This window comes from Salvelinus namaycush, chromosome 34, assembly GCF_016432855.1.
Source record: "Salvelinus namaycush isolate Seneca chromosome 34, SaNama_1.0, whole genome shotgun sequence".
In the NCBI taxonomy this organism is placed as follows: domain Eukaryota; kingdom Metazoa; phylum Chordata; class Actinopteri; order Salmoniformes; family Salmonidae; genus Salvelinus; species Salvelinus namaycush.
In genome coordinates, this window is record NC_052340.1 from 20730328 (window position 1) to 20754563 (window position 24236).

The 24236-nt window shown below is 46.8% G+C and overlaps 1 protein-coding gene across 3 annotated transcripts in view; it reads left to right on the forward strand.

Moving 5' to 3' along the window:
- bcas3 (BCAS3 microtubule associated cell migration factor) overlaps positions 1 to 22915 on the forward strand; it is a 317356-nt gene extending 294441 nt beyond the window's left edge. For all 3 annotated transcript variants that reach the window (XM_038973748.1, XM_038973750.1, XM_038973749.1), the window contains one exon: positions 20924 to 22915. In XM_038973748.1, coding sequence (XP_038829676.1) covers positions 20924 to 21072 — 149 coding nt within the window. In that variant the 3' untranslated portion in view covers positions 21073 to 22915. The remainder of the gene's footprint in view (positions 1 to 20923) is intronic.
- Positions 22916 to 24236: the final 1321 nt, after the last annotated feature.

Here is a 24236-nt window from a genome sequence, read left to right on the forward strand (position 1 = left end):
ATCTGTCACTGTCTGTCTCACTGTCTGTCTCACTGTGTGTCTCACTGTGTGTCTCACTGTCTGTCTCACTGTTTGTCTCACTCTGTGTCTCACTGTGTGTCTCACTGTGTGTCTCACTGTGTGTCTCACTGTTTGTCTCACTGTCTGTCTCACTGTGTGTCTCACTGTCTGTCTCACTGTGTGTGTCACTGTTTGTCTCACTGTTTGTCTCACTGTGTGTCTCACTGTGTGTCTCACTGTGTGTCTAACTGTGTGTTTCACTGTGTGTTTCACTGTGTGTCTCACTGTGTGTCTCACTGTCTGTCGCACTGTGTGTCTCACTGTGTGTGTGACTGTGTGTCTCACTGTCTGTCTCACTGTGTGTCTCACTGTGTGTGTGACTGTGTGTCTCACTGTTTGTGTCTCACTTTGTGTCTCACTGTGTGTCTCACTGGTTGTCTCACTGTGTGTCTAACTGTGTGTTTCACTGTGTATCTCACTGTGTGTCTCACTGTGTATCTCACTCTGTGTGTCACTGTATGTCTAACTGTGTGTCTCACTGTCTGTCTCACTGTGTGTCTCACTGTGTATCTCACTGTTTGTCTCACTGTTTGTCTCACTATGTGTCTCACTATGTGTCTCACTGTCTGTCTCACTGTCTGTCTCACTGTCTGTCTCACTGTGTGTCTAACTGTGTGTTTCAATGTGTGTTTCACTGTGTGTCTCACTGTGTGTCTCACTGTCTGTCTCACTGTGTGTGTGACTGTGTGTCTCACTGTCTGTCTCACTGTGAGTCTCACTGTGTGTGTGACTGTGTGTCGCATTGTCTGTCTCACTGTGTGTCTCACTATCTGTCTCACTGGGTGTCTCACTGTCTGTCTCATTGTCTGTCTCACTGTGTGTCTCACTGTGTGTCTCACTGTGTGTCTCACTGTGTGTCTCACTGTGTGTCTCACTGTTTGTCTCACTGTCACACTCAGTGAGATACACAGTTAGACACACAGTGAGACAAACAGTGAGACAAACAGAGACACACACAGTGAGATACACAGTGTGACACACAGTGAGACACACAGTGAGATACACAGTGAGACACACAGTGAGATACACAGTGAGACACACAGTCACACACACAGTGAGACAAACAGTGAGAGACACAGTGAGACACACAGTCACACACACAGTGAGACACACAGTGAGACACACAGTGAGACAAACAGTGAGACAGACAGTGAGACAAACAGTGACACACACAGTGAGACACAGAGTGAGACAGATTACATCAACCGCTTGCTTTCTTCCAAACCACACACTGAGACACACACACAGTGAGACAAACAGTAAGATGTCTCACTGTTTGTCTCACTGTGTGTGGGACTGTGTGTCTCACTGTGTGTCTCACTGTGTGCCTCACTGTTTGTCTCACTATGTGTCACTGTCTGTCTCACTGTCTGTCTCACTGTCTGTCTCACTGTGTGTCTCACTGTTTGTGTGTCAGTGTGTATCTTACTGTTTGTCTCACTGTGTGTGTGTGTGTGTCTCAGTGTGTGGTTTGGAAGAAAGCAAGCGGTTGATGTAATCTGTTGGTGTGGAGTGACGATTTCCTCCCTACCAAAGAGAGTGGTAAGTTCCAGTGTGTTTGGGGACCTGTCAGGGGACCTATGAAGTTAGGTCTATGGGTCCCACTTAGGGACAAACAGAGTGGTTAGAAGGGCAGAGGGTCTTTCTATCTATACACATTTTTGCCACACACACAAACACCTCTTAGTTTTGCATTCTGCTTTTCAATCTGATCTTACAGTAATACTCTTTACTGCCTGAATATCTAGAAAGAGTTCACTTATTGCATGTGCACGTGAATATTCCTCTTGGGGCCAGTATATGTGAGTCATTTCATGAAGTCAGTTTCATAATGTTTGATGAATTGGGCATATTAAGGCACGTGGCTAGAATCTAGACTCCAACCCTCTGGTTAGCGCTGTGAAAACCTCTATTGTTCCCTACTGTAGTCTGGTGATGACGCTCCTATCGCCTGTTTGACTTGGACAGCCTCTTGTAGCCATTTGCAGAAACTACCAGGTCGATTATGTGACTGACTGAGTTCCTTTCTACCAAGTCTTGTTTTAACACACAGATATCCATCACAAGACCAACAAAACACACCACAGCAGGCCACCACACAAACACACACACACACCACAGCAGACCACCACACACACACACGCACACACACACACACACACACACACACACACACGCACACATACACACACATACACACACACACACACACACACACACACACACACACAGCACACCACACAAACACACACACCCACACACACACACAGCAGACCACCACATTATCACGATGGGGTAGGAGGTCCCACTTTCCCAATCAATCATTACTCCCTTCTGGTTCCAGTATACACACACACATGCAGGGTTATATACACACACGCTGGAGCGAACGCACACACACACGTACACCACATCAACGCACTTCTCACTTCACCTCTTTTTGCACTTTGGGGACGTGGCTTTAGACCATTGAGAATACAGACTTGTTGGGTTAACCAGCAAGGGGGGACACCCCTCCGTCCTCCTCACACTTGTTGGGTTAACCAGCAGGGGGGGCACCCCTCCGTCCTCCTCACACTTGTTGGGTTAACCAGCAGGGGGGGCACCCCTCCGTCCTCCTCACACTTGTTGGGTTAACCAGCAAGGGGGGACACCCCTCCGTCCTCCTCACACTTGTTGGGTTAACCAGCAAGGGGGGGCACCCCTCCGTCCTCCTCACACTTGTTGGGTTAACCAGCAGGGGGGCACCCCTCTGTCCTCCTCACACTTGTTGGGTTAACCAGCAGGGGGGGCACCCCTCCGTCCTCCTCACACACCATTTGTATACTTCACTGAAAAATATCAGTTGTTCATTTTGGCACCTGCCCCCGGTGTCCTGTTCTAACCTGCTTCACTAGAGACAGAGAAACACAGGGTTCTGTTCTAACCTGCTTCCCTAGAGACAGAGAAACACAGGGTTCTGTTCTAACCTGCTTCCCTAGAGACAGAGAAACCCAGGGTTCTGTTCTAACCTGCTTCACTGGAGACAGAGAAACACAGGGTTCTGTTCTAACCTGCTTCCCTAGAGACAGAGAAACCCAGGGTTCTGTTCTAACCTGCTTCACTGGAGACAGAGAAACCCAGGGTTCTGTTCTAACCTGCTTCACTAGAGACAGAGAAGCCCAGGGTCCTGTTCTAACCTGCTTCACTAGAGACAGAGAAACACAGGGTTCTGTTCTAACCTGCTTCCCTAGAGACAGAGAAACCCAGGGTTCTGTTCTAACCTGCTTCACTGGAGACAGAGAAACCCAGGGTCCTGTTCTAACCTGCTTCCCTAGAGACAGAGAAACACAGGGTTCTGTTCTAACCTGCTTCCCTAGAGACAGAGAAACCCAGGGTTCTGTTCTAACCTGCTTCACTGGAGACAGAGAAACCCAGGGTCCTGTTCTAACCTGCTTCACTAGAGACAGAGAAACACAGGGTTCTGTTCTAACCTGCTTCCCTAGAGACAGAGAAACCCAGGGTTCTGTTCTAACCTGCTTCACTGGAGACAGAGAAACCCAGGGTCCTGTTCTAACCTGCTTCCCTAGAGACAGAGAAACCCAGGGTTCTGTTCTAACCTGCTTCACTGGAGACAGAGAAACCCAGGGTCCTGTTCTAACTTGCTTCACGAGAGACAGAGAAACCCAGGGTCCTGTTCTAACTTGCTTCACGAGAGACAGAGAAACCCAGGGTCCTGTTCTAACCTGCTTCACTGGAGACAGAGAAACCCAGGGTCCTGTTCTAACTTGCTTCACTAGAGACAGAGAAAGACACTGAGTGCATTCTCTGTACCACTGAAACACACTTAGCTGAGCTGCGAAAAGAAAAGAGAAAAAAAGAAGGGAACCCTGTGAAAGAAAAGAGAAAGTGACATGAGTTGAGGCTGAAGAGTATGGTGCTGAGGAAAAACAAGGGAGAGGGAAAGAAGAGCAATGTCATTATTTCTGCCCCCCAGCACTCCTCCATTCACTGGTGGGTCGCTCCCCCCCCCCCCTCTCTCTCTCTCTCCCTCTCCCTCTTCCTCTCTTTCTCTCTCTTTCCCTTCTTCTCTCTTTCTCTTCCTCTCAATTCCCCTCTCTTCCTCTCTCTCTCTCTCTATATCTTTCTCTTCCTCTCTCCCTATCTTTCTCTTCCTCTCTTTCTCTTCCTCTCTACCTCTCCCTCCCTCTCTCTGCAGCCAGCCGAGAGCGTGAGAGTAATCCGTGGTGACAGTGTGAGACGAGGAAGAATAATTCCTGTATTCAGAGCCGCCACCGCTTACCCCCCTCTTCGTTTTATCTTCTCCTCTCCTCCCTTTCTTTTGCTCTCCTCCACTGATACGTTAGGGCTGGATGTCATTGTAGCATTTATCGTGCCTCTCTGCCCTGCTAGCCTAGAGGTGTGTGTGTGTGTTTAGTTTTACTATCATGTGTGGACCAGAAGTACTCACAAGGATAGTAAAACAAGGAAAATGTGCCGGTCCCACAAGGAAGAAGGCTATTTTAGGCTTAGGGGGTTAGAGTTAAAATTAGGGTTAGGGTTATGGTTAGGGTTATGGGCTAGGGAAAATAGAATTTTGAATGGGAATCAATTGTTTGGTCCTTTCAAGGATAGTAAAACAAATGTGTGTGTGTGAGAGAGAAGGGGGGGGCAGAGTGTCCTAGCCTTTCTCAAATGGTCTTTCTGTGGCGGTTTTTGTAGACTGCACTTAACAGCTTGCTCAGGGGAGAGACGCTGTGAGAGTTCATGAAGAAAGAGAGAAGGAAAGAGAAACAGGGCTTGGGAGAGAGAGAGTGAGACCGGGAGAGTCGGAAGCACATCTTACAAATGTGTGTGGGATGTTCAAGGTCTGTTTTGGGTTGTCTAGACAAGACAGCAGTGAAACACTTTCAAACCAGAAGGCGTTTTAGAGGAGTGGAATTTAGGAAAAGGACTCTGTATCTGAGGTGTCTCCGAGTTATGCTCCACTTTAGTCTGTTGTATGATTACTGCTTGTATCCTTTAACTCTGACTCCACTATTTTGACCTATGACTCGCATCCATCTGGAACCATACAGCCTTTCTCCTGTAGCATGAGTAGATGAATAATAAATGCACTAAAGCATTAATTTATGCTGGCACACTCAAACACATGCACACACCTATATGTGCATATGTACAGTACCAGTCAAAATGTTGGACACACCTACTCATTCCAGGGGTTTTCTTTATTTTTACTATTTTATACATTGTAGAATGATATTGAAGACATTGAAACTATGAAATAACACATATGGAATCATGTAGTAACCAAAAAAGTGTTGAACAAATCAAAATATATTCTTCAAATTAGCCACCCTTTGCCACTTTTTCAACACTGACAGCTTTGCATTCTCTCAACCAGCTTCACCTGGAATGCTTTTCCAACAGTCTTGAAGGAGTTCCCACATATGCTGAGCACTTGTTGGCTGCTTTTCCTTCACTCTGCGGTCCAACTCATCCCAAACCATCTCAATTGGGTTGAGGTTGGGTGATTGTCGTGGCAAGGTCATCTGATGCAGCACTCCATCACTCCTTCTTGGTCAAACAGCCTGGAGGTGTGTTGGGTCATTGTCCTGTTATAGTCCCACTACGCAAACCAGATGGGATGGTGTATCATTGCAGAATGCTGTCGTAGCCATGCTGGTTAAGTGTGCCTTGAATTCTAAATAAATCACTGACAGTCTCACCAGCAAAGTGCCCCCACACCATCACACTTCCTCCTCCATGCTTCACAGTGGTTGGAACAAAAATTCTCAAATTTGGACTCATCAGACCAAAGGACAGATTTCTACCTGTCTAATGTCCATTGCTTGTGTTTGTTGCCCCAAGCAATTGTCTTCTTCTTATTGGTGTCCTTTAGTAGTGGTTTCTTTGCAGCAATTTGACCATGAAGGCCTGATTCATGCATTCTCCTCTGAACAGTTGATGTTGAGATGTGTCTGTTACTTGAACTCTGTGAAGCATTTATTTGGGCTGCAATTTCTGAGGCTGGTAACTCTAATGAACTTATCCTCTGCAGCAGAGGTAATTGGGTCTTCCTTTCCTGTGGCGGTCCTCATGAGAGCCAGTTTCATTATAGCGCTTGATGGTTTTTGCGACTGCACTTGAAGAAAGTTATTGAAATGTTCTGCATGGACTGACCTTCATGTCTTAAAGTAATGATGGACTGTCGTTTCTCTTTGCTTATTTGAGCTGTTCTTGCCATAATATGGACTTGGTCTTTTACTAAATAGGGATATCTTCTGTATACCCCCCTACCTTGTCACAACACAACTGATTGGCTCAAACACATTGAGAAGGAAAGATATTCCACAAATTAACTTTTACAATGCACACCTGTTTATTGAAATGCATTCCAGGTGACTACCTCATGAAGCTGGTTGAGATAATGCCAGGAGTGTGCAAAGCTGGCAAAGGGTGGCTACTTTGAAGAATCTCAAATATGAAATATATTTTGATTTGTTTAACACTTTTTTGCTTACTACATGATTCCATGTGTTATTTCATAGTTTTGATTTCTTCACTATTATTCTACAGTGTAGAAAATAGTAAAAATCAAGAAGAACCCTTGAATGAGTAGGTGTGTCCAAACTTTTGACTGGTACTGTATATATTCACTGCATATGCATTCTTTCACACTCTGACACACGCAGACATAGTCAGAGAGTGACTCACATTCTCACACACACATATCTGCGCGTAAGGGTGTGTATGTGTATCAATAAAAGATGTGCTATGAATTAGTGATGGGGTACATAATGGACAGGCTGCGTTAAGGAGTGGAGCTGCTGTAACAGTGTTCCAGGGGTGTAACAGCTGGCCCAGTCAGGGCTGTCTTCACATATCACATCTGTACCCAGCAAACACTCATACGCTTTCTGGAGAGGAGGGGAGGGGAGAGAGGAAAAGGGGTGGTTTGAGGAGAAAGTGTGGAGTGTTGAGAAGAGAGAGAAATATATGTCATTTAGCAGACGCTGTTATCCAAAGCGACTTGGTCATGCGTGCATACATTTTACAGTATGTGTGGTTTGTCGCGGGAATCAAGCACCATGCTCTACCTCCCCTTTCCTCTCCACTCTGCTCCTCTCCTCCCTTCCATCTTTCTCAGAGGAGTTCAACCATTAGTCCAGAAGTGTCAAACATATAGGTGTTTTGAGTAAAACAAATGTTTATTTTTATTATTTTTATGTAGGGGAGGGAACCGGACTCAATTTACTTTAAAATGACTAAAACCAAATCAAAACTGTATAGAAATGATAATGGACATATATTCATAGTTTATTGACTGTCCAGCTCGCTGATAATCACTAGACAGTAGGGAGCATCGAAAATTCCAAAAACGATGGAGGACAATTTTTTTCAATTTTGACTGCAAGGAATTTTCAGTGCGGCCCTCGTTGCAGACCAAATGCAGCCCCCGGGGCAAAATGAGTTTGACTCCCCTGTTTTAGACCAACATAGCGCATGTCCCACAGATACAGCTACCCACTAACTATAACATGTCATCATATCTAATGTCATGGCCCTACTGGAGTGTCCAAGATCAAAGCCAAACCAGAAACACTCTAAATGGCTACATTCAGACAACCAGCTATGATGGAGCCCCTTCGTTTTCAGTCTCATTTTCATACACATGCTCTAATGTTGTTTTCCCCCTCATCTCTAAATGGACTCGTTCAGGGTGTGGCTAGTGATATTAGGATAAGCCTTCCATATACCATGTTCCACTTCTGTTTACATAGCTGCCGTATTATTACCTATAAGCTGATTCAGAGACAATAGTACAGGATGCTGTTTCTCCCTCCTCCCGGGCATTTAGAACCAGGATGTGTCTTAAATGGCACCCTATCCCTATATAGTGCACTACTTTTGACCAGGGCCCATGGGTCTGTAGTCAAAAGTAGTGCACAATAGAGGCAATAGGGTATCATTTGAGACGCAGCCCCGTCAGTGAAGACTAAATAATGGAATACGGAGTCGGTCAGCTAATTGAATAAGGAGTTGATTAGTAGAAATGGACTGTAACGTTAAGTGGTATGATCCATTGAACCCTGGTCTGTACTTAGAGAGGTAGTGCCCTAAGGCTTAAGCAGCTTACCTGCTACGGTAAGAGCATGTTTAACCATTTGAAGATAGGCCTATCTCCAGCTTCCTGTGCTTCCCAAATGGCACCCTATTCCCTACATAGTGCACTACTTTTGACCAGAGCTCTTTGGGGAATAGGGTGCCATTTGGGGAGCAGACTCTGAATGGTTGTAGCTACTTTACGGGCTCTATATAATAGTTTATATGGCCAGCAGACAGCCTTGTTGTGTCCTCCCAGTCTTTAGCCTGCTGCTGTTTGCCCACTCTGGGTTAATAGTACAGTATGTGTTACCCTTTCTTCCCTGTGTGTTTTCTCAGAAGTTAAAATTCTCAAGTCCATGAGAGCGTATTCATACTTCCATTACCATATCACGTTGTTTCTTTTCTCTGCATTTCTTGGATCAAAAGGACAAACGGACCAAGGCTACGTGCCAAACAGCACCATATTCTCTTTATAGTGCACTACTTTTGACCATGGCTCATATGGGTCTGGTCTAAAGTAGTTCACTATATAGGGAATGGGTAAGGGTGCCATTTTGAATGAACACAAAGTCTTGCTCTCAGGGGTCGTGTCCCAGGTCAAGAGGTCAACATCAGCAGTGCTTTTCTGAAGGGAACAAGGAAGTTAGTTTTGATTGGCTCCACATTCAGCATGAACTGTACTGTAGATGGACAAGAATCAGCTCACATTGATGAAAGCTATTATACCGTACATTATAATGTACATGATGGCAGTCTATAGGACAAGATGCTCTTGCATGCATTCAGTATTTAGCCTCTGGTCTTGCAGTGAGTCTCCTCTGTTCTCTTTGTCCTGGATCCCTTTATGTTTCTTTAACTCTGACTCTCTCTCCGTGACCTCTGTGTGTCCTCTCTCTTGACCCCTGCCTCAACTCGGGTGTCTCTCAGTTCTAGCCCATTCCGAGGTTGATACGGTCAGGCTGACATGGCCCGTTTGCACTCTGCTGCTAATGGACAGCCGTCCGAGCTTCCTCTTGCACAGCTCTGTCCCCTGACCAAGGAACACAAGTTTGCTTTCATTCTCCTCCCGGTTCCGCTAAGCACCCGCACCACACAGACAGGGCTAGCTGGGATAAGGGGGGGTGTAAACGGAAAGAAGAGGTGGGGGGTGGCAGGGTGTCCCAGGCCAGAGAGCATGTGTAGCTGTGTCCCCTGAAGTTAAGGGACAGCAGGGGACTATGAGGGGGTACAGATCTGTGGTGTTGGGTATCAGCTGGATCATGGAATGTTCCGTAGGACTATGTTGGATGTATCTCATGTCTTTGTCTTCTGTCAGATGTGTGTATGTTTCATATGTGTATCTCAACACCCACCCACACCCACTCAGCACTGCAGCACCTCAGTTCCAGTAGAAAGGTAGCGAGTGAGTGGACTGACGTGATGTGGCCTGATTGTAGTGAAAGTCCCCTTCACAGCAGAATAGCACCATACACACCCAACCACCAGTCTGCTCAGCTGAGCCCTCTGTCTCAACACACAGCAGAGAGGACTTGTCTGGGGGTTAAGTTGTGCAGAATAGCACCATACACACACAACCACCAGTCTGCTCAGCTGAGCCCTCTGTCTCAACACACAGCAGAGAGGACTTGTCTGGGGGTTAAGTTGTGCAGAATAGCACCATACACACACAACCACCAGTCTGCTCAGCTGAGCCCTCTGTCTCAACACACAGCAGAGAGGACTTGTCTGGGGGTTAAGTTGTGCAGAATAGCACCATACACACACAACCACCAGTCTGCTCAGCTGAGCCCTCTGTCTCAACACACAGCAGAGAGGACTTGTCTGGGGGTTAAGTTGTGCAGAATAGCACCATACACACCCAACCACCAGTCTGCTCAGCTGAGCCCTCTGTCTCAACACACAGCAGAGAGGACTTGTCTGGGGGTTAAGTTGTGCAGAATAGCACCATACACACCCAACCACCAGTCTGCTCAGCTGAGCCCTCTGTCTCAACACACAGCAGAGAGGACTTGTCTGGGGGTTCAGTTGTGGTAATAACATCCTGTTTTCGGATTCAGTTCAGAGGTCGACCGATTAATCGGAAATGGCCGATTAATTACGTCTGATTTCAATTTTTCATAACAATCGGAAATCAGTATTTTTTATTTTTTTATTTTTACACCTTTATTTAATCTTTATTTAACTAGGCAAGTCAGTTAAGAACACATTCTTATTTTCAATGACGGCCTAGGAACGGTGGGTTAACTGCCTCGTTCAGGGGCAGAACGACAGATTTTTACCTTGTCAGCTCGGGGGATTCAATCTTGCAACCTTACAGTTAACTAGTCCAACGCTCTAACCACCTGATTACATTGCACTCCACGAGGAGCCTGCCTGTTACGCGAATGCAGTAGAAGCCAAGGTAAGTTGCTAGCTAGCATTAAACTTATCTTATAAAAAACAATCAATCAATCATAATCACTAGTTAACTACACATGGTTGATGATATTACTAGTTTATCTAGCGTGTCCTGCGTTGCATATAATCGATGCGGTGCGTATCGTTGCTCCAATGTGTACGTAACCATAAACATCAATGCCTTTCTTAAAATCAATATACAGAAGTATATCTTTTTAAACCTGCATATTTAGCTAAAAGAAATCCAGGTTGGCAGGCAATATTAACCAGGTGAAATTGTGTCACTTCTCTTGCGTTCATTGCACGCAGAGTCAGTGTATATGCAACAGTTTGGGCCGCCTAATTTGCCAGAATTTTACGTAATTATGACATAACATTGAAGGTTGTGCAGTGTAACAGGAATATTTAGACTTATGGATGCCACCCGTTAGATAAAATACGGAACGGTTCCGTATTTCACTGAAAGAATCAACGTCTTGTTTTCGAGATGATAGTTTCCGGATTCGACCATATTAATGAGCTAAGGCTCGTATTTCTGTGTGTTCTTATGTTATAATTAAGTCTATGATTTGATAGAGCAGTCTGACTGAGCGATGGTAGGCAGCAGCATGCTCGTAAGCATTCATTCAAACAGCATTTTCCTGCGTTTTGCCAGAAGCTCTTCGCTGTCCTTCAAGCCTATCAACTCCCGAGATTAGGCTGGTGTAACCAATGTGAAATGGCTAGCTAGTTAGCGGGGTGTGCGCTAATAGCGTTTCAAACGTCACTCGCTCTGAGACTTGGAGTAGTTGTTCCCCCTTGCTCTGCATGGGTAACGCTGCTTCGAGGGTGGCTGTTGTCGTTGTGTTCCTGGTTCGAGCCCAGGTAGAGGCGAGGAGAGGGATGGAAGCTATACTGTTACACTGGCAATATTAAAGTGCCTATAAGAACATCCAATAGTCAAAAGTTAATGAAATACAAATGGTATAGAGAGAAATAGTCCTATAATTTCTATAATAACTACAACCTAAAACTTCTTACCTGGGAATATTGAAGACTCATGTTAAAAGGAACCACCAGCTTTCATATGTTCTCATGTTCTGAGCAAGGAACTTAAACGTTAGCTTTCTTACATGGCACATATTGCACTTTTACTTTCTTCTCCAACACTTTGTTTTTGCATTATTTAAACCAAATTGAACATGTTTCATTATTTATTTGAGGCTAAATTGATTTTATTGATGTATTATATTAAGTTAAAATAAGTGTTCATTCAGTATTGTTGTAATTGTCATTATTACAAATACATTTTAAAAATCTGCCGATTAATCGTTATCGGCCTTTTTTGGTCCTCCAGTAATCGGTATCGGTATCGGCATGGAAAAATCATAATCGGTCGACCTCTAGTCCAGAGGTATGTTTGTGTGTGTGGGTCTGTCCCAATTGGTACCCCATTCCCTATAGTGTACTAATTTTGACCAGTTGAGTCTTAGGTGTGGATAGGGTATTATTTGGGTGGTAGTCTGTTTGTGTGTGTGTATTTAGAGAGGATGGTGTGGTGTATTTTCAACAGCTTGCCAAATCATCTGTGTGAGCAACTAATGAGGAAGTCTCCTCTAAATCCAATGTGGCTTAAATATAAACATAGACTGACAACAGCTTGGCACACACACACACACACACACACACACACACACACACACACTTTCTCTCTTCCACACACCCAGCGAGGGGGTAATGATGAGGGACAATCAGTGTGTATGGTATAGCGTTTCACAGCATCCTGATGTATAGCAGGGCTTTAAAACCAGTACAAGCTCTTTACCAGGGAGATGAGTGGAAGTAATGAGGAGAAGAGAGGGAGATAGAGAGGGATGCATAGAGAGGAGTGATTGTATCTCCATGCAGCAGGCCTGGTGTAATGAGGTCTGATTGGAGATGAAGCAGTCCACCGTTTATCTGCTGACCCATGAGAGTGTGTGTGTGTGGCCCCAGAGCCAGCTGGGGCCAATTGTGAGATTAAATTTAAAACTCAAAAACATTCAGTTGGGATAAGTATAGTATCGGTGTGTGTTACTGCCTCACTCCCAGACTCTCTGAGACGAGAGAGATAGAGGAGGGAAAGATGGAGAGGAAAGAGCGACGAGAAAGTGGCATCACCTCTCCTCCTCGCTCCTCTCCTGTCCTCTCCTCCTCGCTCCTCTCCTGTCCTCTCCTCCTCGCTCCTCTTCTGTCCTCCTCTTCACCTCTCCTGTCCTCGCTCCTCTCCTGTCCTGTCCTCCTCGCTCCTCTCCTGTCCTCTCCTCCTCGCTCCTCTCCTGTCCTCTCCTCCTCGCTCCTCTTCTGTCCTCCTCTTCACCTCTCCTGTCCTCGCTCCTCTCCTGTCCTGTCCTCCTCGCTCCTCTCCTGTCCTCTCCTCCTCGCTCCTCTTCTGTCCTCCTCTTCACCTCTCCTGTCCTCGCTCCTCTCCTGTCCTGTCCTCCTCGCTCCTCTCCTGTCCTCTCCAGCTCTCCTGTCCTGTCCTCGCTCCTCTCCTGTCCTCTTCGCTTCTCTCCTGTCCTCTCCTCCTCACTTTTCTCCTGTCCTCTCCTCCTCGCTCCTCTCCTGTCCTCCTCCTCTTCTCCTTGCTCCTCGCTCCTCTCCTCTCCTGTCCTTTCTCCTGTCCTTTCTTCCTCTCTCCTGTGTTCTCTTCCCCGCTCCTCTCCTGTTCTCTGCTCACTCCTCTCCTGTCCTCACCTCCTCTCTCCCCTCCTCGCTCCTCTCCTCTCGCCTCTCCTGCCCTCTCCTCGCTCCTCTCCTGTCCTCCCCTCCTCGCTTCTCTCCTGTCCTCTTCTCTTCTCTCCTGTCATATCCTCTTCTCTCCTCTTTTCTCCTCTCCTCGCTCTCCTATCCTTTCCTCTCTTCTCTTCGCTCTCCTGTCCTCTCCTGCTCTCTCCTCCTCTCTTCTCTCCCTTCTCCTCTCCACCTCTCCTGTCCTCTCCTCCTCACTCCTCTCCTGTCCTCTCCTCTCTCCTCTCCCTTCTCCTCTCCTGTCCTCTCCTCCTCTCTCCTCTCCCTTCTCCTCTCCTGCTCTCTCCTCCTCTCTCCTCTCCCTTCTCCTCTCTCCTCTCCTCCTCTCCTCAACTCAGACCCACTGATTAAGAGACGCTGTGTTTTCTCTTTGACCCCTCTCTCCACTCCTCTCAACTTAATATGGCCCCCACACCACATCCTACACACACTCCACAAACACACACACATACATACACGGCAAACACACACAGCACAAAGACACAAAACATGCTCTCAGTGAGGAGGCTTGCATGTTTGTATGTTGATTCAGTGTGTGAGAGTGCATGTATGTCTCAGTTCTTTACATGTATTTATCTATTTGGGTCTGTGTGTGTGTATATGTACAGGAATTTGTAATTGTACGTGTGTGTGTGTGTGTGTGTGTGTGTGTGTGTGTGTGTGTGTGTGTGTGTGTGTGTGTGTGTGTGTGTGTGTGTGTGTGTGTGTGTGTGTGTGTGTGTGTGAGAGAGCTTGCGCCAGACTTAAGTAAGAAGAGGAGAGTTTAAGAGGATTAGGCCATTGACAGGATGCTGGATAATTTCTGGACATTATTTCCACAGTCAGTCCACTTGGTAATGATGTATTTACTGAGCCCTGTAGAACTGTTATTGCATTTTGCCACAAAGCTTAACTCCCTCCTCGCTGGATTGTACCATGAGGCCAAATATAGTCCATTCTGTCTCACTTCACGGCTTCATCATATTTGGACAGGGACGGAGTGGCCATAGGACAGTTCTGCAAATGCCAGATGTGCTGGTCCATCTTTAGCCCAGTCACCCTGTCTAAATTTGTATTTTTTCCCCTGTATTCAGCTTGCTGTTTGTCCAGGCTTTGTCCCTAAGTATTTGTGTTTTAGTGGAAAGTGTCAAGTTTTACATTAATTGTTATTATTACATGTAACTACATTAGTAATGTGAATGAAAATGTAAATATAGTAACCAATCTGAAACAGAATGTGGTTGATTTTTGTTTCTTTAGATTCAGTCATTGTCATGTAGGTACTATGCAGTTACGATGTACAGCTGAGTGAATCCAGCCTGGTTAACAGACTAGTTGTAGTGTTAACCAGGCTGATTTCAGGGGGATGGGATTAGTTAGTGTTAACTACATGTCATAATGTTAGCTCTATGTCAAGTGTTACATAGCTTAGCTCCACATTAGAGCAGAGGGGCTTGTGTTGAGGGTGTGAGCATCAGGGTGGGTGGGTGCGATTGATTGATCGGGTGTTGATGTTATCAAGAGTAACATCTGATCCAGAGATCAACTTATTGGAAGGAAACCCTACTTAGGACTATTATGAGTTAGAACAAGAATGGTTTAGGGGTTAGGAGATAGGGGGTAAGGGTTAGGAGAGAGGGGTTAGGGGTTAGGAGAGAGGGGCTAGGGGTTGAGGGTTAGGAGAGAGAGGCTAGGGGTTAGGAGAGAGGGGTTTAGGGTTAGGAGAGAGAGGCTTGGGGTTAGGAGAGAGAGGCTAGGGGTTAGAAGAGAGGGCCTAGGGGTTAGGAAAGAGGGGCTAGGGGATAGGAGAGAGGGGCTAGGGGTTAGCAGAGAGGGGCTAGTGGTTAGGAGAGAGAGGCTAGGGGTTAGGAGAGAGGGGCTAGGATTTGAGTGTTAGGAGAGAGGGGCTAGGGGTTAGGAGAGAGGGGCTAGGGTTTAGGAGAGAGGGGCTAGGGGTTGAGGGTTAGGAGAGAGAGGCTAGGGGTTAGGAGAGAGAGGCTAGGGGTTAGGAGTAGAGGTCGACCGATTAATCGGAATGGGCAATTAATTAGGGCCGACTTCAAGTTTTCATAACAATCTGTAATCGGCATTTTTGGACACCGATCATGGCCGATTACATTGCACTTCACGAGGACACTGCGTGGCAGGCTGACTACCTGTTATGCGAGTGCAGCAAGGAGCCAAGGTAAGGTGCTAGCTAGCATTAAACGTATCTTATAAAAAACAATCAATCTTAACATAATCACTAGTTAACTACACATGGTTGATGATATTACTAGTTTATCTAGCTTGTCCTGCGTTGCATATAATCGATGCGGTGCCTGTTAAAAATAAATAAATAAATCCAGTATGGGGATGAGGTAGTTGGATGGGCTATTTACAGATGGGCTATGTACAGGTGCAATGATCTGGTAGCTGCTCTGACAGCTGGTGCTTGAAGTTAGTGAGGGAGATAAGAGTCTCCAGCTTCAGCGATTTTTGCAGTTCATTCCAGTCATTGGCAGCAGAGAACTGGAAGGAAAGGCGGCCAAAGAAGGAATTGGCTTTGGGGGTGACCAGTGAAATATACCTGCTGGAGCGCGTGCTATGGCTGGGTGCTGCTATGGTGACCAGTGAACTGAGATAAGGCGGGGCTTTACCTTGCAAAGACTTGTAGATGACCTGGAGCCAGTGGGTTTGGCGCCGAGTATGAAGCGAGGGCCAGCCAACGAGAGCGTACAGGTCGCAGTGGTGGGTAGTATATGGGGCTTTGGTGACAAAACGGATGGCACTGTGATAGACTGCATCCAATTTATTGAGTAGAGTGTTGGGGGCTATTTTGTAAATGACATCGCCGAAGTCGAGGATCGGTAGGATAGTCAGTTTTAGGAGGGTATGTTTGGCAGCATGAATGAAGGATGCTTTGTTGCGAAATAGGAAGCTGATTCTAGATTTAATTTTGGATTGGAGATGCTTAATGTAGGTCTGGAAGGAGAGTTTACAGTCTAACCAGACACCTAGGTATTTGTAGTTGTCCACATATTCTAGGTCAGAACCGTCCAGAGCAGTGATGCTGGATGGGCGGGCAGGTGCGGGCAGCGACAGTTTGAAGAGCATACATTTTGTTTTACTTGCATTTAAGAGCAGTTGGAGGCCACGGAAGGAGTGTTGTATGGCATTGAAGCTCGTCTGGAGGTTAGTTAGCACAGTGTCCAAAGAAGGGCTAGAAATATAAAGAATGGTGTCGTCTGCGTAGAGGTGGATCAGAGAATCACCAACAGCAAGAGCGACATCATTGATGTATATGGAGAAGAGAGTCGGCCCGAGACTTGAACCCTGTGGCACCCCCATAGTGACTGCCAGAGGTCCGGACAACAGGCCCTACGATTTGACACACTGAACTCTATCAGAGAAGTGAACCAGGCGAGGCAGTCATTTGAGAACCCAAGGCTGTTGAGTCTGCCGATAAGAATGTAGTGATTGACAGAGTCGAAAGCCTTGGCCACGTCGATGAATACGGCTGCACAGTATTGTCTCTTATCGATGGCAGTTATGATATCGTTTAGGACCTTGATCGTGGCTGAGGTGCACCCATGACCAGCTCGGAAGCCAGATTGCATAGCGGAGAAGGTACGGTGGGATTCAAAATGGTTGGTGATCTGTTTAACTTGGCTTTCGAAGACCTTAGAAAGGCAGGGTAGGATAGATATAGGTCTGTAGCAGTTTGAGTCTGGAGTGTCTCCCCTTTTGAAGAGGGGGATGACCGCGGCAGCTTTCCAATCATTGGGGATCTCAGACGATACAAAAGAGAGGTTGAACAGGCTAGTAATAGAGGTTGCAACAATTTCGGCAGATAATTTTAGAAAGAGAGGGTCCAGATTGTCTAGCCCGGCTGATTTGTAGGGGTCCAGATTTTGCAGCTCTTTAAGAACATCAGCTATCTGGATTTGGGTGAAGGAGAAATGGGGGAGGCTTGGGCGTGTTGCTGTGGGGGTGCGGGGCAGTTGACCGGGGTAGGGGTAGCCAGGTGGAAAGCATAGCTAGCCGTAGAAAAATGCTTATTGAAATTCTCAATTATCGTGGATTTATCGGTGGTGACAGTGTTTCCTAGCCTCAGTGCAGTGGGCAGCTGGGAGGAGGTGCTCTTATTCTCCATGGACTTTAGTGTCCCAGAACTTTTTTGAGTTTTTGCTACAGAATGCAAATTTCTGTTTGAAAAAGCTAGCCTTAGCTTTCCTAACTGCTTATGTATATTGGTTCCTAACTTCCCTGAAAAGTTGCATATCACGGGGGCTAATTGATGCTAGAGAACTTTAAACAGTGGTAAAACCAAACAGAAGTAAAAAAAAAAAAAAAAAAATTGTTAAAAATAAATAAATAAAGCCAAAACCAACGCCACAGGATGTTTTTGTGCTGGTCAAGGGCAGTCAGGTCTGGAGTGAACCAAGGGCTATATCTGTTCCTGCTTCTACATTTTTTGAATGGGGCATGCTTATTTAAGATGGTGAGGAAGGCACTTTTAAAGAATAACCATGCATCCTGTGCTGACGGGATGAGGTCGATATCCTTCCAGGAGGTCAGAATGCTCAGATCAACCCTACTCCTCGGCCAGAGCGTCCAGTGTACGCTCTGAACGCTCCGAGAGCAAAATGCTCTGAATTTCCGAGCGCTCTCTGAGCACGCTCAGACACTCCAGAGGGAATTTATGAACACACCCTGTGAGTCATCATACCCATAAAACCTAGCGGTCAAACAGGGAAATGGTTCCAATAATTTTTTTACCATTCGTTTTTCCCATAGGGGATTTAGAAACACTTAAAATAAGGGTTGTGTTTCATGTGGGCTTACCCTGGGGTGACGTTTTGATAACCAAGTAAATCTCACTAAGACCAGGTAACTTTTATTAATATATTCGCCTGTATTTACCCCCAAAAAATGAAATGCTAATTAGCTGCTAATGTGGCTATCATAAAGAACTACAAATGCCATCATGATCTGGGCTGGGATATGGAGAGAGGGGCTAGGATAAGTAGAGGGGCTAGTGGTTAGTAGAGGGGCTAGGGGATGGGCTAAGGGTTAGGATAGAGGGCCTAGGGGTTAGCAGAGGGCCTGATTAGCAGAGAGAGGGGAGGGGCTAGGGGTTAGCAGAGGGGCTAGTAGAGGTGCTAGGGGAAGGGCTAAATGTTAGCAGAGGGGGGCGAGGAGAGGGGGGTGAGGAGAGGGGTTAGGAGAGAGGGACTAGGAGAGTGGGACTAAGGGTTAGGAGAGGGGGACTAGGAGAGAGGGACTAGGGGAGAGGGGCTAGGGGTTAGAAGAGGGAAGCTAGGAGAAAGGGTCTAGGGGTTAGGAGAGAGGGGCTAGGGGTTAAGAGAGGGTGCTAGGGGGTAAGAGAGGGGGTGAGGGGTTAGGAGAGGGGAGCTAAGAGAGAGGGGTTAGGAGACAGGGGCTAGGGGTTAAGAGAGGGGGCTAGGGGTTAAGAGAGGGGGCGAGGGGTTAGGAGAGGGGGGCTAGGGGTTAAGAGAGGGGGCGAGGGGTTAGGAGAGGGGGACTAGGGGTTCAGAGAGGGGGCGAGGGGTTAGGAGAGGGGGGCTAGGGGTTAAGAGAGGGGGGCTAGGGGTTAGGAGAGGGGGCTAGGGGTTAAGAGAGGGGGGCTAGGGGTTAGGAGAGGGGGGCTAGGGGTTAGGAGAGGGGGGCTAGGGGTTAAGAGAGGGGGACTAGGGGTTAGGAGAGGGGGGCTAGGGGTTAAGAGAGGGGGACTAGGGGTTAGGAGAGGGGGGCTAGGGGTTAAGAGAGGGGGGCTAGGGGTTAGGAGAGGGGGGCTAGGGGTTAGGAAAAGGGATAGAAGATAGTCCAGAGGAGAAGAGGAAGCAAGAGAGAGGTGAGTTGTATAGTCTCTACATTATTACATCTGAGTAACTGATATCATTAGACATGACCCATATCATTACTGATTAACACTTACTGTCTGTCTGCGTGTGTGTACATGTGTGCGTATGTGTGGTCCCGTGTGTGTGCGCACGTGTGTACGTGCGTGTCTGTGTGCTTGTAGTGAGTGCATGAGAGTGAAACCCCAATGTGGAACAGTAGTTGTCGTCAGCCCCTGGGATTACTGTTCTGCTGTGACTGTGTTTTTGCTGCTTGTATCCAAGCAAATGAAAAAGGGAGGGAGGTGGGATAGAGTAACATGTGGAACAGAGTGGTGTGTTGCGTGGATTCTGTGGAAGGTAGGAAGGTAGGGCGGCTTTGTGTAGCTAGTCGGATCTGAAGCCAACAGCTACTGTTTCCCGTGGGACATTCTCATGGCTCCAGTATAACCTCTCCCTTCAGTCCACACCGCCTGGTTTACTTATGTCATGGATTGGATTTATACAAGGCTTTTACAGGTGCTTAAAGTGCTTTACATTGAATGGGAATGTGATCACTGATATCTGAAGTGAGCACGTATTTGAGTTAAGTATTCATTTGTATGGTGGAATGCTTGTAAGTGTTCGTGTCTGGCCTCTGCTTTTTCTCAGGCCGGTCCTGGCCTAGTCTGGCCTCTGCTTTTCCTCAGGCCGGTCCTGGCCTAGTCTGGCCTCTGCTTTTCCTCAGGCCGGTCCTGGCCTAGTCTGGCCTCTGCTTTTCCTCAGGCCGGTCCTGGCCTCTGCTTTTCCTCAGGCCGGTCCTGGCCTAGTCTGGCCTCTGCTTTTTCTCAGGCCTGTCCTGGCCTAGTCTGGCCTCTGCTTTTTCTCAGGCCGGTCCTGGCCTAGTCTGGCCTCTGCTTTTTCTCAGGCCGGTCCTGGCCTAGTCTTCCCTTGGCATTCTACATTCTCCCTGAGCTGAGTGTCTACAATAGGATTCATGAGCACCTGTCACAGGGGTATGTGGGCAAACTAACTCACACAAACCCACATACACCCACCTCCCAACCTTTCAACCACACGCTACTGACCCCACCCATACACCCCCCCATCGTCATCATATATACCATCATCAATATGACTGGTATATATGTCTGATCTGTGTCAAAATGCATCATGTAGATCACTGATCCTCACACCATGCCAGTCTGCACCCATCTTGACGGATATGTTTTACAACATGTCTTCTCTTTAATATGCTCCGTATGGCCATAGACTGACATGTAACAGTTTCCTGTGAATGGTGTTGGAGCAGCCTGTCAGACAGTGTGTCAGTCTACACAGAGGCAGACTGCTAGCTGGCATACCGTACTGTTACTGTTACTACTGGGATGGTTAATGAATCAGGTTGAGAGTCAGTGTGTTTGACAGAGCAGACCAACCAACCCAGAGACGTGGTAGTGGAGGGAGTCTGATCTAGTGGAGGGAGTGGCGTTTTGGGCCCTGTCCAGTAACAAGCCCCTAGCCCTTGTCCCCTATAGACACTTCATCTGTTGTAGATCTGGTAGAGTTGGATAGGGAGACTCAAAATGGTTGTAGCTCCGCCTTGGCCTCTGATAAAGACAACATCTGGCGGCTTTATATGTGAATGTACATTTGTATTGGTTTGGTACACAGACAGAAACAAGACAAAATCCCACTCAGCACTACATAATCTACTTACATTGTTACAACACTTTCAATGTACAGCTCATAGAAGATTGGAATGTTCATTGTGTGTGTGTGTGTGTGCCTCTGTCTCTCCCCCACAGAGCTCCAGAGGGAGGGCAGTATTGAGACTCTTAGCAACAGCTCTGGCTCCACCAGCGGCTCCATCCCCCGTAACTTTGAGGGTTACCGCTCTCCACTGCCCACCAACGAGAGCCAGCCCCTCAGCCTCTTCCCCTCCGGATTCCCCTAGAGGAGACTAGGAGACAGCCTGCCTACCACCCTACAAGACCTGGGGTCAAATACTATTTTAAGTCTTTCAAATGCTTTGAGCGTTTGCTTTAGTCTGCCTGGGGTGCCTGGTGGGTGGGGGCTACATTTTACAACTATTCTATTGGGTCCAACTATTCTATTGGTTCCAGACAAGCTCAATAAAGCCCAGATAAAGTATTTGAACCCAGGTCTGAGGCCATGTTGATGTTCATTAGGATGTTATTGTGAGCAGTGATTCCCTTTTCATGTTCCCTCCTCTCTCTTTCCAAATCCAGGAACTGTCCAGTGTTACTCTCACCTACCGATGTGTTTGTGTTTCTGTCTGTGTGTGTGTCTGTGTGTGTGTGTGTGGGGTGATGTGTCACATGGCGTGTGTTTCATTTTGGGTGTGTGTGCTGCTCCGTGTCTGTGTGTTGTTTGCCTGTGTGTATGAGTAGTGAGAGAGAAGGCAGAGTGCATTGAGTGAACAGTTTGTGACTCAGTCCCTCCTGTGTGTGTGTGTGTGTGTGTGTGTGCGTGCGTGCGTGCGTGCGTGCGTGCGTGCGTGCGTGCGAATAAAAAGTGCCCTGATGATTTTGTGTGAGTCACAAAATGCACCCTATTCCCAATATAGTGCACTATAAAGGAATAAGGCTGCCATTTGGAATGCAAACCACCTCTAGGTAGATACATTTTTGGGGGCTTTTAGTGACAGAAACAGGCTCAAAACAAAATGTTTGTTGCTGATTAGTTTACTGCTCATTTGAAATAGTTGAAGTTTGTTATTTAGCTAGACATGTTTTTATGGAGTTGATTAACTACGTGTCACTTTGACTTTTTCACAAGCTTGTAAATGGTGATGGACCTAATGTAGCTGTAGTTGTTTTACTTCTGAAGATAACGACCTAGCTCAGCATGCGAGCTGTAATGTATATTAGCTTTGCTTATTAAGACCAAATCACTTCCATGTATGGTTTTCTCTTAATTTGGTAACTTTGATGGTTTCGATGGGTATCTTTTTAGTTTGTTGAGTCGAGTGTCTTCTGATGATTTCATCTTGCTTTGATTATGATTTTCTTTTTCTTTTTTGCAACAAAAAACAGAGGTTTGTGCTTTAACAAAAGAAAAGGCTTATTCCTTACTTGCGTGCAGACACACACACCTCAAACACACCCCAAACACAAACACACACTTGTACGCTGAATAACTACTTTGCCAGCTTTTCTTAGTGAATGAGTCATTGCTAGACTTGACCAGACCACATAGGACTTGATATGAAGTGTGATCTGATGCACTAGTGAGAACAGAAAGATAGACTCACCTTTGAGACTTAAAACAGGTTCTAAATATTTGGTCACTGATTTTGTATTCAGTGTTTGTCAACATTTTAATTTTATAACACGATACAATCCTAGTCCTTTGTCTGGGGAATGGATGTCTGTTTGACTACACGGGTATGTTCAGAAAAATGCTACGTTACAGGACTTTCAGGTAGAAATACATTTTATAGAACATGTGACTCCTCTCTGTCCTGTAGGAAAAGGAGTCATTACAGATCTATATATTACATTTCTATCTGCAATGTTCGGAATGTTTCACCCTACTCAACACAGCCATGTTCCCGTAATTCTGCATGTTGAATGAGTCGATGGCTGCTGCTGCTTGGTCACTGGACAATGTAACATAAGAGGCATGATGAATTTATTCATTTTAATGCGGAACACATGCTTATTAATACATTTTTACTAATATTGGTTTTGTAAATGAAATGTATTGATGTGTTATCACCCCTGGATACTCAATGATTTCATATATGCTAAATAAATATAACACCTGCATAGTCATTGTTTCAATCACGTGAACAAAAGTTATCAGCAAGTGCTTTTGTAAATGTAAAGTGACTTCTCGTTTAATTTAAAGACAATAAATAAACCACACCAAAGCCAGTGCACATTTTCTGCCAGTTTATTGTGGTTAAAGCAGACCGTGAATACAACACTCTAAAACGTATCACTCAGATCAATAGTCAAATGAACTTCAAAATGTTCAAAAAGACTAATTGATGTAGGGCTTTGTAACGGCAGTCTACTTCGTCCTCCTCCTCAGACGAGGAGAGGCGAGAAGGATCAGAGGACCAATGTGCAGCGTGGTAATTTGACATAATGAATTTAATGGACAAAACAAAAACACTATACAAAATAACAAAAGAACATACCGTCACAGTCCTAGCTGGTGCAGAACACAAACACAGAGACAGGAAACAACCACCCACAATCCCCAACACAAAACAAGCCACCTATATATGATTCTCAATCAGGGACAACGATTGACAGCTGTCTCTGATTGAGAACCATATCAGGCTGAACATAGAAACAGACGAACTAGACACACAACATAGAATTCCCACCCAGCTTACGTCCTGACCAACACTAAACAAGCAAAACACATAAGAACTCTGGTCAGGACGTTACAGTACCCCCCCCCCCCCCCCCCCCCCCCCCCCCCCCGAGGTGCGGACTCCGAACGCACCCCTAAAACTCAAGGGGAGGGTCTGGGTGGGCATCTGTCTGCGGTGGCGGCTCCGGCGGTGGACGAGGACACCACTCCACCACTGTCTTTGTCCCCCTCCTTAGCGTCCTTTGAGTGGCGACCCTCGCCCACGACCTTGGCCTAAGAATCCTCCCCAAGGCCCCCACATGATTTAGGAGGTAGCTCAGGACAGAGAGGTAGCTCAGGACAGAGAGGTAGCTCAGGACAGAGGGGTAGCTCCGGACAGAGAGGCAGCTCCGGACAGAGAGGCAGCTCCGGACTGAATGGCAGCTCCGGACTGAGTGGCAGCTCCGGACTGAGTGGCAGCTCCGGACTGAGTGGCAGCTCCGGACTGAGTGGCAGCTCCGGACTGAGTGGCAGCTCATGACTGGAGGGCAGCTCATGACTGGAGGGCAGCTCATGACTGGAGGGCAGCTCATGACTGGAGGGCAGCTCTGGCAGCTCCTGACTGGCTGGCGGCTCTGGCAGCTCCTGACTGGCTGGCGGCTCTGGCAGCTCCTGACTGGCTGGCGGCTCTGGCAGCTCCTGACTGGCTGGCGGCTCTGGCAGCTCCTGACTGGCTGGCGGCTCTGGCAGCTCCTGACTGGCTGGCGGCTCTGGCAGCTCGTGACTGGC